The sequence below is a fragment of the Carlito syrichta genome, unplaced genomic scaffold (assembly GCF_000164805.1).
Source record: "Carlito syrichta isolate Samal-C Ts95f unplaced genomic scaffold, Tarsius_syrichta-2.0.1 Scaffold306853, whole genome shotgun sequence".
NCBI classification, from domain to species: domain Eukaryota; kingdom Metazoa; phylum Chordata; class Mammalia; order Primates; family Tarsiidae; genus Carlito; species Carlito syrichta.
Window position 1 is genome coordinate 173,026 of NW_007250949.1, and position 19,388 is coordinate 192,413.

The 19,388-nt window shown below is 47.1% G+C and overlaps 1 protein-coding gene across 1 annotated transcript in view; it reads right to left on the bottom strand.

Moving 5' to 3' along the window:
- The window catches only part of PACSIN2 (protein kinase C and casein kinase substrate in neurons 2), a 95,822-nt gene that overhangs the window by 24,615 nt on the left and 51,819 nt on the right, over window positions 1-19,388 (bottom strand). Inside the window, exon 2 of the mRNA XM_008063450.2 lies at window positions 15,706-15,843. Within this exon, the coding sequence (XP_008061641.1) occupies window positions 15,706-15,765 (60 nt within the window). The 5' untranslated portion in view covers window positions 15,766-15,843. The remainder of the gene's footprint in view (window positions 1-15,705; window positions 15,844-19,388) is intronic.

A 19,388-nucleotide genomic window follows, 5' to 3' on the forward strand; every position in this document is an offset into this window, starting at 1 on the left:
CCCACTGGTGCCGTCCATGAGTTTCAGCTGTTCTGCATTCTTACTATTGTCAGGGTTTTGTTTTTGTTAATTTTAGACAGTCTATTTAGTATGGAGCATTATCTCACTGTGATTTTTATTTGCATTTCCCTAATGTCTAATAATACTTGTGTCTATTCGCTATCTGCATGCCTTCTTTAGTAAAGCTTGTTCTCTTTTTTCTACATTTCTAAAAATCAACGTATAATAACTAGCTTTTAAAATGCAAAAAAATTTTCAAATATTTGACAAATTGATCATATATTACAATCAGGACATAATTTTCTTTATATGTTCTACTTATATATTATATATATGTTTATATATTTCTGTCCTACTGTTTTTGTACTTTAAAAGCTGTTTTGCTTGCCTATCAACTGATTGATTCATAAATACCCATTTTTGAACTAGGTCTGACACTATCTATGTTTCCAACCACGCTCAGATTCTAAGATACTAAATACAAATGCTCAACGTACATGAGCCTAGATACAACTGCAGGGTGGGATGTCCTTTCTCTCTCCTAAGGGACTGTCCAGTGAAGGGAGGGCCAAGCAAGCATCTACTAAGGGACTCAGTGCTTGGGCACAGGATGCTGGGACTGGGGCACTAGGAAGAAAGGGGTAGGGAAAGCTATCCTGGGGCAACATCCAAAGGGAATCTTCAAGTACAGGTAGGAGGCTGGCTAGATTCAAGCTAAGGTGAGGGAAATAAATCCAGGAACAGGGTATAGCACCAGCAAAGGGAAGGTGTGTCAGCGTGGCTACCTTGGGCATTGTGAGTTCACCAGGAATGGAACGCAGAATGTGGGAAACAACTGGAGATGGGGAGGTGGGTGCAGAAGCTGTAAGGGTGGGGCTTCATCTTGAAAAGTGTCATGTTCAAGGCCTGGGGAGATTTAGGAAGTTGGGGTGATATCCTGGAGGGAAGGCGTGAGATTGGTCTCCTGCAGCAGTGGGACCAAGAGCAAGCAAGTTGGAAAAGGGAACCGCTCCATCCTCCAGGTGGCAGACAGGGGTCAGAGGTAACAAGATCCCCAGCTGGCAGGGAGGCAGGGAGGCAGGGAGGCAGGCGGCTTCCACCAGGCTTGGGAATGAGCAGAACAACTTCCTTTCTAGAGTCCTCCAGAGGCCGCTCTCCTCCTGGAGATGCCCTTGGTGTCACACTCCTCATAAGCTCTGCCTCCAGAGCCTCCGACTCCCTGACCACAGTATCCTTCCCAGGTTCAGCACTCCCCTGCTGCCCGCCCTACTCCAGGTCACACACCTTCCTCTCTGTGCGCCAGACATCTCAGCATTCCTCTGGCTTTCATCACCCCAAACCCCAAGACCCAACAGCAGACAAGCCTTGGTTTTAAAGTCTGAGGCTGGAGCCACAACCATTCCTGCATGTAAAACAGCTGAAGAAACATCTGTGGAATCAGGAGCAGGGACAGCAGCTAGGCCTAGCATCCAGCCCGTTTATAATTACAGGGCTGCTGGGAAGGACTGTTCAAACAGGTTGCACCAGTTCCTTATTCATCCTCCAGGCATCTGGTGTCAACAGTCTGGAGGTGCTTTCACAAGAATGTGGGAGAACGTATGTATCTCTGACTTGACAGTGAACTTATCTGGCCAACTCATTTTTGTGGGACACAGTGGCCAAAGACAACGGGAAAGCTGGGTGTCTGGAGCAGGCCAGCAAGAGAAGAATGTGTTCACAGAGTTGCAGCTGCTCTGAGCCTCCCACCCATTGGCCCCCAGCACAGGTTTAGTGACTACTGAGGGCTAGCAGGTCTGGGGACCTGTGGGGGCCACAGATGAGGCCCTAACATGGATCTTCCATTTCATTCTTTTTACCCTCCTCTTTGGTTGGTGACCATCAGACTCATCTCATAGATAAGTTACCCAATTTCAGCCAAAGTCCCTGGGTGAAGCCAGTGGCTAAAGTGAGAATGGAAGCAGGCTAGACTACCTCAAAGCTCATGCTCTCTCACTCCATGCTGCCTTGCCCCTGAGGTACCAAGGAAGCCCTACCCTTCCTGTCCAGGGTGGAAGGCACCATAAGAAATCCTAAAGAATTCTGGAACTCTCCAGGAACCCTAGTAAGGTTCTGGCTATCTCAAGGCTGACTTAATGCCCAATAAAACAAGGGAGGAGCAGCCCTCACGCAGAGGGTGGCCTCAAGTCTGTGCTCCAGACCACTCTGTCCTCCCCTAGCCAGTCCCTTCGCCTACAGCCAGCCATGGGCACCATTGCCTCTGCCCACTTGCCACATGCCAGGCCTGGGTAGACACAGGAGCACATCAAGCTCTGTGGTGCTCCCAACCCCCAATACATTTAGACTCTGTGCCCTAAGAGGGTGTAGACCTGTGTCTTTCAAATCCACTGCTTTCCATGGGGACTACTGCATGGCAGGCACTCAATACAAGATTGAGAGGTAAAACCAGTAAGTGACTAGAAGGAAATGTAGATGCATACCTTTGTGATTTAGGTTAGGGCTCCTCAAACAAAATTTCAAAAGTAAAAGCTTTAAGGATACATACAAATTTGATTATATAAAAAATTACAGATTTCTTGCAAGGAGTTGCCTCACATGAAAGAAAAAAGATACAATTAATGACTTTTTAATTTTTAAGGCAATAGATCCGGGTGTGTGTGTTTTTTCCGAGATGGGGTCTCACTATGTTGCCCAGACTGGTCTTGAACTCCTGGCCTCAAACAATCATCCTGCCTTAGCCTCCCAAAGTGCTGAGATTACAGGCAGGAGCTACTACGCCAAGCCTTTAATTAATAACTTTTGTTCAGAAGCTGAATGGACAGTTAACAGACTACAAATATTGTCTCCCAATATGCCATGTCTAAAACTGACAGGGACTAAAATCTGAAATATCCTGAGAAGCTCTACACACCAACATGAAAAGGATAGGGCCTTGCCAGAGGATGGGTGAAGAACAGGAACAGGTGAAAGTAGAGCAGAGCAGAAGCACAAGAGGCAAACAGCATGTAGAGATGCTCCCACACATGGTTCTTTGGAGGCAGGCACCCAAGAGCAGCAAGGTAGCTCTTTATCTCATGGACTGGCAGCCTCTACTAAGCAGGGAGCAGCAAAGGTCACGTGTGGGCAGAGGTGGGCAGACAGTACCCTTTAATGTGTGGAATGGTGGAAAAGCAGACTAGGCAGGTCTCTGTACACAATCAGGCAGGAATTAAGTCATTAAGCAGGAATGTGCCCAATGACAATCCAACAACTTCACTCCAGACTTAGATCCCCACGGAAATGTTCCCTCAGGTCCCAGGGCAGGTAAACATGGGGACAGCAATGCAGCAGTAGGGAGGATGCCCAGGACTAGGTGGGCACACTGCACCTGGAACAGAAACAGAATGACATGGAGCATGATGGCCTTTGCATGCATTAAAAATGGATGCACATGAAGTAAGGCTACAAAGCTTACAACAGCACATGCTAACAAAAACCTTAACATTAGAAGGGGGAGGAGACTAGGTAACAACTATACGTAGAGAATGGAAAAAGAGACAGATATTGAATGACTCCCCATCCTACCTGCCCCAATCCCAGCTCTCTGTTAAGTCTCGGCTTTTCTCCAGAGAGGCTTCCCTGACACCACCACGCGTCCTTGCTGGAGCACCAGGCTGGAGCACCTGCATCGCCTGCACCCATAGACAGGAGAGAGCAATTCCCTGCTAGCTGTTCCTGCTGACTGGTCCAGCTGGAGGCTACGATGGCCCTTCCAAACACTGCCCCCATGGCCCTTGGTCGCAGTTTGTCTCAGAATTGTCTCACGCACATTAGCCTTGCTTCCCTGGCTAGACTGCAAGCCTCTTGGCGACAGGCCTCCCTACACTGAGTGTTTTCAGCAGCAGCAGCATCATAATAGAGCATGTCTGTTGACCAGGCAGTGTACTGATAGTACTGCAGGTCGCCTCATCATATCTTATGACAATACTAGGCAGTGGGTACTATCAGTGTCCCTATTTTACAGAAAAGGAAAGAGGTTTGAAGAGGTGTAGCCACCGGTGGTCATATAGCAGAAAGAGACAGAGCCCACCTGCCTGAAACTCCCTCAGGCTGGGATCAGAGCGGGTGTAGACAGAGACTTACTGGGTTGATGTCAGGTGGTGTGTGTACTTTCAACCAGCCCTGTGGGCTTTGGCAAAGGCTACAGAGTTTCAGATGGCAAGCAGTACGTAGGCCCCACTCCTGTCTTCACCACCCCACTCCTGTCTTCACCACACGCCAGCAAGGCTCATCCCAGGAATCCCAAATCTGTAAACTGCTAGAACCACTCGACGAAGATGACCTTGATTTTACCCTCAGAATAATCATGTTCTTTAATCTGCAACCCTGAGGGTCCAAGCACCACAACTGTTCCTCTGCACCTGGAGAGAGGTTCAAGGGCGAGCCAACGGTGCCAAGTTGACGAACATAAGGAGGAGCTCCTGCTGGTGTCCCTCCCAAGTTCATGGACCCAAAGTCAAATGTTCTATCCAAAGCTGATAAAGTATGCTAAGAAGCTCCAGTATCTTCTTCTCTGTAAGCTTGGAAGACAAGGATGAGAAACAACTCTTTTGGGATTCCTTAATTACAGGCCTGCAGATGGCAACAAGATGGGCTAAACTAGATTTTGATATCTTGTTCCAACCTATTGGACCTCCTAGCCCTCTCTAGCAAGCTTCATTCTCTCAACCTGTTTTTACGAGGGGTGTAGCAAGACCTGGTCCTGCCCCAAAATGTGTGACCTTGTACAAGTCTCTCTCTGAGCATTTCTGTCCCTTCAGCTGTAAGGCAGAGGCAGAGTTAATCTTGTGAGGCCAAATGCACTGGGATATGGTGGGTTTACACTGCAGGGTGGGTTTTTTCCAACCAGCCATGCTCTCAGCCTGCTACAGTCATCACTTGACAAGATCTGATCTCGCTGGCCATTTCTTCATCCTGCCCATTCACAGAGAAAGGGGGAGAGGATTAGATGACTGCCAAAGGCCTTTGACAATTCCAGGATTTCTAATTAAAGAAATTTAATCAAAGAAGATGCTGGAGTCAGGCATGGTGGCTCATACTAGTAATTCCAGCACAAGAGGACTGCCTGAGCCCAGGAGTTCAAGACCAGCCTGGACAACTTGGTGAGACCGCGTCTCTACAATAAATCAAAAAATTAGCCGGGCATGGTGGCATGCACCTGTAGGTCCAGCTAATTGGAAAACTAAAGTAAAAGGATCACCTGAGCCCAGCACCTTGAGGCTGCCGTAGCTGTGAGTGTGCCACTGCACTCCAGCCTGGGCGACAGAGTGGGACTCTGACTCAGGGAAAAAAAATTAAAAAAGGAAGATCAGGAAGCTTCTTGACATACTTTATCAGCTTTGGATAAAACATTTGATTTCGGTTCCATGGACCTGCCTGGAGGGCACCAGCAGGGCCCTTCCTTTTGCTGGCCAGTTTGGCACAGCCGGCCCCAGAGGGAACAGTTTCTAACCCGCCAATGCCACCTGGCTAGCTCCCCATGGAAACATTTGTAATTCTCCATTTTTGAGGGTCTGGTAACACCCTCTTGTTACTCACAGATATTTAAAATCTACTGTGGACCAAAGACTTCATGAGGCACTAGAAATATAATGGTGAACAAACTGTGATGGGCTCTTCCCTCATGGAACTTATGGTCAGAAAAATAACACAATTACAGATGGTGACAAATTCTGGGAAGGAACACTCTGGGTGGTCAGCTGCCTGGAGGAAGTGATGTTTGAGGTGAGAGCTGAAGGGAACTCTGTCACAAGGTGCTTTCTGAAGCCTTCAGAAAGATGTCATGAGTCCCACAGAGCACATACTGCATGCTCTGCTGCCACTCTGTGAAGCCTCCCACTATTGTTCCCTTGTGTGCACATCTGCCATCACATGCCAAAGTGTGTTACAGTAGTGGTGTTTGAGGGCAACGATTGTGCTCTTGTCTCCATCCTCCATGCCAGGCACAGAGATGGCACTCAATAATATCTTCTCAGAGCCCAAGTGGTGCTGGGAGCTGGGATTTAGATTCTATGTGGAGACGAGGAGATTGAGAAGTTGGTGAGAGCTCAGAGGCATGGGCAATGAAATAACTCATGATCCTTTACTTATCAAGTTCTTAACCCAGTCACACAAGCTCCCTCCACAATAGCTTAGAAGAGGCAACTCGTCAGAGAGAGTAGCTCCATGGAAGGCAAATGAGCAACTCCAGTGCTTTTGTTACATTCCTGAGAGATAATACAAAGATAAGCCAGCAGAAGGGCCTCATTGGCCCTCGACTGCAGCCTGGAAAGCTTTCAGGGAAATCCAGGGCCTGAATAATTTTCCTCTAACCCTGCTTGTGTCTCAGGCAGACTGGGAGGGCTCCAGGACTGAGACCCTTCTCCCCAGGACTGTGCCCAGCAGCGCCTTTATCCCTCACCCACATTCCTTGTATGTGTGTTGGGGGGGGTTGTGTGTGCATGGCAGACACTGTATCCTGTACACACTGGCCTGGCAACCTCAGGGTGAGAGCTTAGGGCAACTTTTGCATAACCTATCCCAATCTCTATGCTGAATCTCCTTTCTAAATGAGGTGACTATTGATCTTGAGGTTGTGAAGTCTGTGATGTGTGCTTGAAGACACCAAAGAGTAAGGGGTATCTTTGAAAACCATCAAGCCTATGCTTTGCCTTCAAATGTCAAACGGTGCTCTTCACATCCTCATTTCTGCAGGATTCCACTTCTCCTGGCCCCTGACTATCCTTTCAATCTACCCACCAGTGGGATCCCAACTTACCCGGCCCTGGAATGAAGGCCCCAGGAGCTTCTCACCTTGGTGTTCCCTGGAATCACCAGTCAAGGCTATACCTCACATAACTGAGGCTTCCCACCTGCAAATGGGGTGACGCTATTTATCCTGCAGGGCCCCTGGAGAGATCAGTGCTTCTTGCTGGGCCTGCTGCTGCTGCTGCTATAGTTTCATCAACAGCCTCGGTTTCCAAACCACCTCATTTGCGAGCTCTGGGCTGACTCTGACCAGCATGAGTCCTGTCCTTTCCTCAGGACCTCATTCCTGTTCCAGCTCCAAGTTTGCGGTCAGTACTTGCCCCTGACACCACCTGGCCCCTTCCTCTGTTCCTGGAACTGACATTCCTCAAGTAGGAGGGTGAAGAATATAGGGCTCACTACCCTGCAAAGGCTCCCCCTTGTTGTTTTACAGTTTAAAAGCACAAATCCCAGATTTCAACAACTTTCCAGATCAATTAGTTATTGGTCTTTAAGTGAATTTTAAATTCAAATAACAAAATTAAAAGGGGTATGAAATGGAAACCCAGAAACTGCAATTTTAGGATCCTAACTCCAAAGGCGGAACACACAAAATAAATAATATAGAGAGGAAGGATGTGCTTAAACAAAGCTATTTTGGAGCTGACTCAAGGCCATGTGCAAGGTTCACTGTGCTCTGTGCCCCCGGTGCGTTTTGCACAGAATTGAGGAAGGCCCGAATGCCCTACACAGTGCTCACACACCCAGCACATGCCATCCTGTGTACACCCTGCCCTGGAGCTCCAGGTCTCCCGGCAGTACACTCACATGCTCATCCTTCAGACTAGCGCTGAGTACTGGCAAAGGTGGGGTGGGTGGTCCCCGGGTGCCACTTTTACTTGCCCCCACACTCCTGGGTACCTGATGACACAGGTAGTCACCACCACTGGAGGTGAGATCACCTGCCTGGGTCCCCAGGTAAGCGGTCACTGAAGACCAGTGGCTTTCTGCAGAAACCCTGAAGCTCACCCTGACTGACAGGGAGTTTGAGAGACATTCCAAACTGGTTCAACCCTAAGGTACAAAGCTAGATGTCCAGTAAGGAACATGCAGGAGAAGTAATTCCTCCAGGAAGTCTCCTGACTCCTTCCAACCTTCTCTCCCCACTCCTACCCCCTGTACCTGAACCCCAGTTTACTTCATAACTCCTGTTTCCCTCCTAGCCCCCAACCCCACCACTGGACACCTCAGCTATACACCCACCATGCCAGCCCAGACAATTGTTTGCCCACAAACGTCTCCATGGAGCGAAGCCACCATAGTCTAATTGAACACTACAGACCCTTCCCACTCTAAAATTGCATAATTAGATTTGTTACTGAGTAGAAAGAAAAAAATGTGTCTCTTAAACAGCTTTAGAAAGTTACTTTGACATCACTGAAATCAAATGAGAAAATACAATTTTATCTTCAAGAGGACAGACTTCTTGACAGCATAAAACCCTGAAGTGTTAAATTCCCTCAAGGCAAAAACGCAGTGACTCTTTATCTGGCATTTAGAAGGACAGCATTCAGAAAGGGAGAGACACGCCAGCATGGACAGAATGAAAGACGATCTAATTCATCCCCCTTTCCTGTCTCATTGATGCTGCTGGCCCAGCGCCTGGCACTGGGCATCCCGTCACAAACAGAAGCAGGACATTACTGTTTCCTGAGCCCAAACTGTGTTGGTACACCCCAAATTCTGCTTTCCCTTCTCCCCACCAAAAGTATAACTTGACTTTTTCCCCCAGCATAAGGAATGAGTGAGGGAATATGATGAAGACAATGCTGAAAACAAAATGAAAACTTCTATGATTTGTGGTAGCGAACCAAAATAAACCAAGTTGGTTCCTTGCAGGCTTCCTGGGCAAACAGGTGAAGAGGATCAGTGTGAGTCACAGCTGGTCCCTGCTGTGCCCACCCTGCACACAGCAAACCATCTGTAGGCCCAGTGCCTGCCTGCTGGAACTGGGCCAGTTCTGACAACTGCTGGACTCCACTGGGAGAGCTCCTGTAAGACCCTCAGTCATTCCTACCTAACCACTCACCACCACCCTCTCCTTTCAGGTATGGAAGTCTCTCCTGTGTGCTGTGCCACACAGGCCAAGTAGGGTCACCCTGCTCCTGCCGAGCTACGGGCCAGCAGCCACAGACAGGGACAACAGGAGTGCTGAAAGTTGTCAGAGGGAATTGGTGATCACTTGTGTAACTGTCTAAGTGCTGCTGCTGGCCTGAGAGCTCCCCGAGGACAGGAATTGCCCCCGTCATGTTTACCTCTATGTCCTAGACCTGGCCCATAGTAGCTGAACTGAATGACCAAAGATAAAGGGTAGCTTAGTGAAAATCCATAACCACCATTAGCAAGAACTCTATTACTGGGCAGAGACTGGGCAGCAAAGATTGTTTTCTACTTCAATCTCAATATCAAAGTCAATAGCCAGGCTCGGTGGCTCGGTCTGTAATCCCAGCGCTTTGGGAGGCTGAGGCAAGTGGATTGCCTGAGCCTGCGGGTTCGAGACCTGCCTGGGCAACTTGGTGAGACCTCATCTCTACAATAAATCAAAAATTAGCCAGGCGTGGTAGCGCACGCCTGTAGTTCCAGCTACTTGGAAGGCTGAGGCGGAAGGATCGTTGGAGCCCAGCAGGTCGAGGTTGCAGTGGCTGGAAGCAGTCACTGCACTCCAGTCTGGGAGACAGAGTGACACTCCAACTCAAAAAAAAAAAAAAAATCAGTATGTCTAATTCAACATTGACTTCAGTGTATTTTCATAAGCATCCAGCCACTGCTCAGATTGCTTAATCTGAACAGTAAAAACCACAGTAAGAACCACCCACTTCAAAAATCATAATTCTAAAGAGTCATGAGGTTGAAAGGCAGACAAACCAGGCTGAGATAAAGGCTGCCTACATGTCTAGGGCCCTTGCCTGTCCAGGACAGCAAATTCTCACTATCTAAACTGCAGTGGAAAAGACCAGCAGGATCTTAGGAAACCTATATTTTCTCCTTAGCATAGAAGAAATTCCAAAAAATGCAACTCATTCCTAAAACAGGTGAGTCTAAAGAGCGGGCTGTAGAAGCCTGTTCAGAAATCCTGGAACGGCCAAATGCCATCAGAAATGCAACTCTCCCAAAACAAGGATAAAAACCTTAAACAAACATTTGCCAAGAAACACAGCCTGTCTATATTTTGTGTGTAACATCAGGGAGGATTCTGCCAAAGAGTTTCTGCCATAAAAAGAAAGAAAGTGTTATACACAATTTTAGTCTCCTTGTGGATGTTCTTTATAATTCTTAAATCGTCCTGGGAAGTAGGAATTAGCAATGCCATGTTACCACCTCAGAAGCTGAACTGATTATTTCACTTCTCTGAGCCCTCAGAGTCATACATTGGCAAACAGTGGAGCCTGGGTCTGAACACAGACATGACTACTTTTTCATGCCAAAGCAGTAGCATTTCAATGTCTGGCAGTCATTGCAAAGGAATCTCTCTGAAGAGAGCTCAGGAAAGGCTACCAGCAGGGGTAGGAGAACAAGTTCTAGAGTTCAAATGAGTGGGCCCAATCCCAGCTCCACCACCTACTATCTCTGTGAAGGTAGACAGTATCAAAGCATTGTGCACCTTAGTTTTCCCATCTGACGAGTGGAGATCACAATCTCAGCAGGGGCTGTGAGGACTGAGAACAGGGGCTGGGCCCAGTCAACGTGAACTGCAATCACGGCTTTTAATTTCAGAATGTTCTGTTGCAGTCACATGACCAAAGAAAGGTAAGCAGATCATAAACACACAGCTTGAAGAACTATCACAGAGTGTACACATCCTGCGCAGCATACAATAGGGGAACACAAAGCCACCACTCTCCAAGAGAGAGCTGGTAATCAGACGCCACCTCTAACACAGCTTTGTGTACCCAGTCAGGAGGGACAGCCGACTTCTGAATCCACACATAATCTGATCAGGATCATTTAGAAATCACTTTTGTCTGTTTTATTCACATGCTGTATCCTCAAGGCCTAGAATAGGACCTGGTACACATAGGTACCCTACATATGTTTACTTAAAGAATGACTTCTGCTCAGTATTATGTCTATCTGTGTACATATATTAGCTCCAAATACAAATATTTGTGAGTTTCTTACGAGCAGGGCATGTCTTATTACCCAGCATTAAATCTCATTCTTTCTGACTTACACCCTCATTCATTCAATCAATTATTCTGTGTGTCATGTACTGTGCTAAGACTCAAATTGTCAGGTGAGAAACATGTCCACGCTCAGAGGGAGTTCACAGACAGAAAGAGAAGCCAACAGTGATGGTACAGCACTCTGGATGAGCATGAGGGAAGGCTGCCTAAGCCACCCAGGAGCAGTCAGGGAAGGCTTCCCGGAAGAGTAGCTTTCTGGAAAAGAGATGGAGGCAGTGGGAAAGACACAGATCTTTTGGACGGGAGCTCTAAACGTGGCTCAGATCTTCCAGGACAGAGCGCCTCAGGAAGCGCAGGTGGTCCAGCTAGCTGCCAACACATGCTTGTGTCCTAGTCATGCTAAAAAGTGTGGTCTGATTTTGAAGAGGATGCAGAAACTGAAGCTTCCCACCAGGGCAGGGCTGTCTGGGTTTCTTTTCTGGATGAGTTTCCTGGCAGCGAGGTAGAGAAAGAGGAGACGCTCTAATCCTTGCTCATGGTTCAGCAGATACTAGCTTGGTGGGAAGAAAGCACTGATGGCTATATTTAGAAACCTGAGTGAAACTAATGGGGACAGCCAATGAACCTCCTGGGAGCTGTGTCTGAGCACAGTGAGATTATAACCAAGCTGAAGCACAATTTGTATGAGGAGCCTAAGGAAGTGGGCGTTATGCCCATTGCTTTTGTAGAGTTGACACACAACGACCATCATACCAAAAAGTCTGCCTGGGTCAGTATATGTTGAGGGTGGCTAGAAAACAAACAGCATGGGTCGCTGCTCTGAGGGAAAGGTGGTGTTTATGTTCCCTCACCTCTTGCTTCTGTTCACAGCACTGCCCTGCTGCCTCCTAACTGCTCACCATGCAACACTGGCTTTGGGGGCTTGAGACTGTACCTCATCTGAGGTTCCCAGGACTTAGACCAGCATCTGGGCTGTGGCAAGTGGAAAATCAGTCTTTGTGGAGCCCAAGAACACGGGTGGCAGTAGCTTCTAAATGCATGGCCCATAAACTGGTCTAGAAGGATGGGAAAAGTCCACATTGCTCCACAAGGATGGTTTCCAGACAAACTGTCAATATAGGTGTCCTCATGTGACGAGTTGTCTCTGCAGTGCCGGAGTCTGAGGAGAACCAGCCCAACTCAGAGCAAGCTGAAAACAACCTGCAGGGAGAGCCTTCCTGGAAGGGGACAGTAGATGGTGAGTCACATGTCAATTCTCTTTAGGGCTAACATTCCCAGAATATATGACAGCAACATACTTATATCCTCTTCATCCCCAAATATTCCTCTCCTCAAAGACTCTGTGCCTACAAGAGTACAGACAGGTGAGACCCAGTCTGGGTGTATCCTGGAAAGCTAAGCTTTAAATGTGTATACAGCTGACAGCTTACAGAAATCCTGCCTCAGGAAATGTTTGACGAGACAGGCTCAGGGTCCAGTTCCAGAGATAATTGGAGTCTGGCCCCTAAGGAGCCCACAAAGATGCAGGCAGCAGCCCTCAGTCCTGCTGGGGGATCGACCTGTCACCATGCTCTCAGAGTCCATTGAGGGCAGAGGAAGGCCAGGAAGAGCTGCTGAAACCTGAGAAGTCCCACAGGCCACAGCACAGGCTCTCTGTACATCAGACCCAGAGAGAGGACCCAGAAGCACGGCCTGGAAACAGAAACACAGTGGGAGACCTGCGACACCCAAGCAAGTCAGGAAGACTTGCCAGAAGCAGTCAAGCTGCCCCACACCCCACTGGAAAGCCTGAGAGCAGGATGTGCCAGACTCTGACTTGCTGAGGGAGCAGCCCACTTGGGGAAGAGCCTCCACCTGGCCTCAGTCATCCTAATCCCGCATGATTTTCCATTCCGTTCCAAAATCGGCACTTGGATCCAAAGAGGTCAAGGTCCTCGGCCCTCTGCAAGATCATGCTCACTCAGGTTCCAGACTTTGCTCCAGCCTGGAATGCTGTTCCCTCCCACTGCTCTCAATGTAAGGCCTCGCCCTACCCTTCCTTCTGCTGATTCTGCCCAGCAGGCCATGTCACTGAGAGGCAGAGTTGGAGGTGGACCTAATGTTTTCATACTCCACAGAAGCCATGGTCCTTTCTCCTCCTAGCTATGTTATAAACACTTTCATTGTAGGATATGGACACTCCTTCCCCCTCTTTTTTCTAAAGCTCTTACTGCAGGGTTGAGCAATGTAGGAAGTACCACCTCCAAATATGCACGAAATAGCTCTATTCAGGATTACATTCCTGGGGGTAATTTTTCCTCCCACAGATCAGTGCTTGTCCACATACAGTCATCTAGCAAGCATCTGAGTGCTTGGTAAGTACCAGTGTCCCTCTCTTCCACACTACCTTTCCTGTTCCCTCTTCCAGGGGAACCCCAGCACATCCTACAGCATCTAGCACGATGACCTGCCCAGCATCTGTCTTATCCTTCCAACTGTCATGACCAAAGGCTCCTGGAAGGCAACTTTCCCCAAAGAAAGTCTTGGAATTTCAAGGTGGAAAAGTCTTTTGTGTTTAATTTTACTCCTTCCCACCAAAAGGTCTAAGTGGAATAGGTCACTCCGGAACCATCTGTGTGCTGGCTGCGTGGGACTTGTTAAAGCTACTTGATTTTAATATTTGCAGACAATATATACTAGCAATGTTTAACTTACATTTTTTTTTTTTGAGTTGGAGTCTCACTCTGTGACCCAGACTGGAGTGCAGTGGCCACTCCCAGCCACTGCAGCCTCGACCTGCTGGGCTCTGGCGATCCTTCCATCTCAGCCTTCCAAGTAGCTGGAACTACAGGTGCACGCTACCACACCCAGCTAATTTTTTATTTATTGTAGAGATGAGGTCTCGTCAAGTTGCCCAGGCAGGTCTCGAACCTGCGGGCTCAGGCAATCCACTCACCTCAGCCTCTCAAAGCACTGGGATTACAGCCTGTACCACTGAGCCTGGTCTTAACTTATATTTTAAAAATAAGTAGCCGAAGATGCCTGGAATAGCACTATATTTAGCTACTAAATTATCTCAGCAGTTTCTGCCACCAAGTAGGTAATTAAAACAAGGTTGTCAAAGGCACTGCAGGAATAGATTGTAGACTGTCTGCATTGATTCCCTCCAGCTCCCACAGAAGGAAGAGTCCCCAGCCAGACCTGTCCTGATACCCTACACACTCACGTGTATTTATTCATTCCTTAAATCCTCACAACAATACTATGATGTGGGTACCATTATTACCCCCATCTGACAGATCTGGGACTTGCCCAAAGTCATACACAGGCAGTGATGAGGCCAAGAGTCAAACCCAGGCCCATGGGCTCCAAAGCAATAGCTTCACCTATTCCTGTTGCCTCTCCAGACCTATCACTCACAGGGGGCCTTGGATTAGGCTTATCCTGTCTGCACTCCCACTGAGCCCAAGGCAGGGTCTAATTTATATCAGCTGGCAACATCACTCCATTTACAAATCAGAAAGGTTCTCCATGGCTCTGAAGGTTTCTTGAGGGCAGGGACACGGTCTGTCACATTCCCTGCTTACCTGCACAGGACCTAGCACACAATAAATGTTCAGTAAGTACACACTTTTAGTAAATGAAATATTCAGCTAAAAGCCAATGATTACCTTTTCACTCAATATATAAGGAAAAAAAGTTTTGATAGAATTTTGAGCTCCTTGCACATCTTTTTTAAAAAACTTGGGCACATATGATCACTTGCCTCTATTAGACAGTAATCAGATAGTATTTGATTTCAGACAAAACTATACACCTAATTACTTCAGGTTTCTAAAATACTTCATGCTAGTCCCTAGCAAATGCCAAGACATCACCCTCATCTCTTCTACCACCAGAGCCTCCTATGTCAGGAAAACACCTATACAGGTGCTGACGCCTACCTTCTTATCTGATGGTGGCAGTCTCCCTTGGAGGTCAAAAGTACCCTCTCTTTACAGATAAAGGCCATGGCTCAGATTAATTCAACAACTCACCCAAAGTCACACAGCTAGTAATAGCATAGCTGGGATCAGAGCCCAGCTTTTTCTAACTGCAAAGCCTTTTCCACAAAGCACATAACAACCAGGAAAGCTCCAGGGGTTTTTCCATGGGGACAAAATTTGATTTTAAAAATTGACCTTCCTTTAACCAGCATGCAGAAAAAGTAAGTGGAGCTTGGGAAGAATGACTTAAAAAAAAAAAAAAAAAAAACCCACAAAATAATCTAATCAGAAAGGGAGCCTCTCATGGGCACAGACTGGCAGGCAGATGCTTCAACAAGCTTGAGGGAGGCTTCTTTGGCCCTTTGGTCACTTGCCTGTGCTGTCCAGCATCATATTACATCAGGTCCATCTGTGTTTCTATACAGAATTTGAAAGTAAAGTGCCTCAAGCCCAGCAATTAACTATGTCACTCCCAGTAACCCATGGCTAAACACGAAAAGATCTAAGAATGGACAGATTAACAAGATCTTTCACAAATACCCCTAATCTCTTTAAAGTGTCACACTTTTCTTGCGAGTTAAGTTCACCATCTCTACTGATGACTAATGCATACCTGAATGGGCTCAAAACAAGCATTCACATCTTTTCTGCTGTCACCTAGATCTGAGCGCAAACGCTGGGCTGGTTGTGGGGCATGTTCATCTCATCCTTCCAGCCCCACCAAAACGCAAAAGGTGTGCCAGGCACCATTGTCCTGGTCACTGCATTCATCAGGAAGAAAGCATGGGCATTACCTCCCAGAAGCTATCGCTGGACACTTCTACTCCAACAGAATCATCGTAAGTGACAGACATTTCTTCAAAGCGTGGAGGAGCAGCAGAGAATGCTTGAGTCAGGGGTCAACTTCAGATGGTCAAAATCTGTAGACAAACCTATAATGCAAAAACATACATCAATGTGGTTTGTAAATTCCCAAAGCAAAAAACCAGGTCATCTCTATCTTACAACTTCCCATTTCCATCACTGTCTTCAGCACAGAACATCCTAAAAGGTTCCCTTTATGTGGGAGAAAGTCAATAAACTCTAACCAACTTTGGGCACTGACATAGGTGTGTGTATATTTCATATTAACAAGCAAACCTCAACATCTTTCTGAAATGCTCAAATAACTTTCTGAAGAACAGTTTTTACTCTGAATTCAATGGATTGGTAACCTTATTAATCTTCCTCACGCTCTGGAGAAAGGGACAGAGAAGGTGTGAAAAGAACATGCATATGTCAGTTCCTGTGTCCCTGGGCTCGCCTGTCCCAGCCTATCCTACCCACGAGACAAGGCTAGGACTTGGGATAAACTGTGAGTGGAATAATTCTACCTTCAATCCCTGACTCCACTCTCCACCTTCCTACCACATTCTGCTTGTGTTGGGCACTGCCTCCCACTCTACCACTCATTTTTAAGACTCATCTCAGCCACTGAGGCCTCAAATTCAGACCAGTTTGTCCTGACACTGTGTAGCTCAGACAAAAAGAGTAAAAACAAACAATAAGCGAAATGAATCATTTCTGAGCAACAGAGTCAGTGGTCTACAATCCAGGCAAGGGTAAAAGGGCAACTATTTTCCCTGCTAGAGGAAGAAGGTGAAGGACCCTCACTATGTTCATAAGCACATATCACTTTGCTGGAATGGCCAGTCCATAGTCCAGATGAGACACCCTGACTTCTGTGAAACGGTGACACCACCTTCCTTCACCACACTTTGTGTTCAGATCACACAGCCAGAGATCTCAGTCATTCCTAACTGCCACAGGCAGGAGTCCAAAGACTTGGCTTAGCAGTATGGGGGAAGAGAGGGGATTAAGGCAGAGTGGCCAACACATTTTAGCACCTACAAGGAGCAAGACTTTTTTCTAGGTATTATTCCATATATTATTACATCAATGCTCATGATTCTATATGAGACAGTCTAGAATATTAGTAGGAACATAGGCTCTAGAGTCAAGCTGCCCAGGCTTGACTTCCAGATCTATTACTTACTAGCTGGGCAAGAGTAGGCAAGCTACCTACCCACTCTGTGACTCAATTGCTTTATCTATAAAAGACAGAAAATAATGGAACCTACATCACAAAATTGCTATGAGAGTCAAATGCATACAAGGGCTTAGAACAATGCTTAGAACACAGTAAGTTTATGGACATACTAAGCAATAATGTATTTATTATTGCCATTGTTGTTAAATAGTAATTATTGTCACTATCATTGCTTTTGTCTCTCTTTTATAGTTAAGAAAACTGATGCCAGGGCCAGTTCAGTAATTTGCCCATGGTCATCCAAGTACCAGATGGTGGAGACTAGCACTGAATACCAACTCTGCCTGTTGGCTAAGGTAATGAATGCTCTCTCCATCACACCATGGTGTGTCCAAATATTATCCTAAATTTAAAGAAATCAGGTGTCTCACAGCCTAAATCCATTTGCCAATTTAAATGGCTTAATCTGGTGAACTGTAGAGCTTCTGAAGGTAAACATCTCACCATGCAGCAATAGAGACAAAATGCACAACTGATTACTACTTCACAGCTAAGCCCCCAAAGCCATTCCTGCTATGAGACAGCTGCCTGGTTACAGTACATGCTCCTAACAGCTAGCTCTCATGAACAGAACCCCAGCAAGGACCAGCACGCTGCCTGGGGCTCTGTCTGTAATCACAGGGCAGCATGTCAATGGAACTGCTAGGATACGATAGGGTCTGAATAGGCCAGTTGGCCTGGGCCCTGGTGCCACCTCTCACAGTGTGCCCTTTTCATATGAAATCCTAAGCTACTAGTCAGGGCCCTCCGAGTCACCCTGGCCCATATTTGCAGCAGCAGAAAGTCTTCTACCAAGAGTAGCTGGTCTCTGCTCCAGACTTCTCTAGGAATATCAGGGTTTTTGGCTCAGGCAAGTCTCAGATGGTCCAGTCAAGTGCTAGCTGGGCTGCCTGACCAGCCCCTGGAGCAGCTGTGGGGAGAACCAGCCCCTGCTCTGGCCTGAGAAGCAGCTTGACATCTGGTTCTAGTTCTGCCTGGATGTTGTGGCTTAGACACAAATGGAAGCTCAGTTCTGTACAAGATGTATTAAAAGCCCATAAAATGCCAGGAACCAAGGAGGGGCTCACTATGATCAGCCTTTAGGAGTAAGAGCTTGAATCACTGAGTAGAAAGGTAACAAAACCAATATACTCTGGGGCTGCCAAGGGCATCAGAGAGGACACATGCTCTTAGCTGACCAGTGGGAACAAGAAACGCCCAGTGAGGGGAAGAGACATAACTGAATAATACAGTGGCAGAACTGGGGTAAGGACCACTCTTGATCACTTTCCCTCTGTCCAGAATCCAGCCGAGCATATCCCATGTGGCCACAGCTCACGATATAATGATGACATCAGCCCAAGCAACCCATGGGCACTACTTAGAGTTCTTTTATTTTTGAGTTGGGGTCTCACTCTGTTGCCCAGGCTAGAGTGCAGTGGCACAATCACAGCTTACCAGGGTCGACTTCCTGGGATCAGGTGATACTTCCACCCGAGCCTCCTGAGTAGCTAAAGCTACAGGCATATACTAACACACCTGGCTAATTTTTAAATTTGTTGTAGAGATCGGGTCACACTATGTTGCCTAGGCTGGTTTCAAACTCCTAGGCTCAAGCAATCTTCCCACCTCAGTGCTCCAAAGTGCTGGGATTACAGGATGAGCCACCATGCCCAGCCAAGAGTTCATTTTAATGCTCAAGCAGCTCCCTGCTACAAATCTGTCACCTCTCAACTTAAACATTCTCCAAGATTATACATGAACATCTTTATTCATTAAGGGAAGACGAGTCTCATAAGGAAGACAGATTCTTTGTAAAATTGTACAGGGTATTTCAGACTCACCATCAGTGACTTCTGGAAGCTCTGTACTACCACTTCACTTCAGAAGCAGAATCATTCAGAATTCACTACAGGTTCTTTCTGAACCCTCTAAGCTGATCTTATACAGGGTCCTACTGAACTGTGCAGTCAGAAACTAGCAAAGATATCTGCAGCCCAAAGAAGATGTTGAGGCAAGGTATAAAAAGCCAAGCAGAGAGAGATAGTGAGTGAGTTAGCTTTGTGTGAAGGCTGAACAAGATGATGTATGAAGGTCCCAGACCCCAGGTCAGAGCTCATGACAGGACCCCCCTCAATGGGGTATGGTCCTTGGCCAGTGCCCTTGGTTATAAGTATCAGTTTCCTTCAGCTCTGCATGACAGTCACAAGAAATACAGGCAAAGAGAGGACCTAAGGGACAAGGATCTACACACAGGAAAAACTCAACTGCTATCACAGCAGTGGTCAGCCTAGAAATTAATCTCTGATGTTCCTAGAGGAACAGCCACTTCTGGGGGTCCTTGTATGCAGGTCCCAGGCACCTAAGCGAGCTCTCACTGGGCAACTGCAGAGCCTCCTTCTTTCCTGC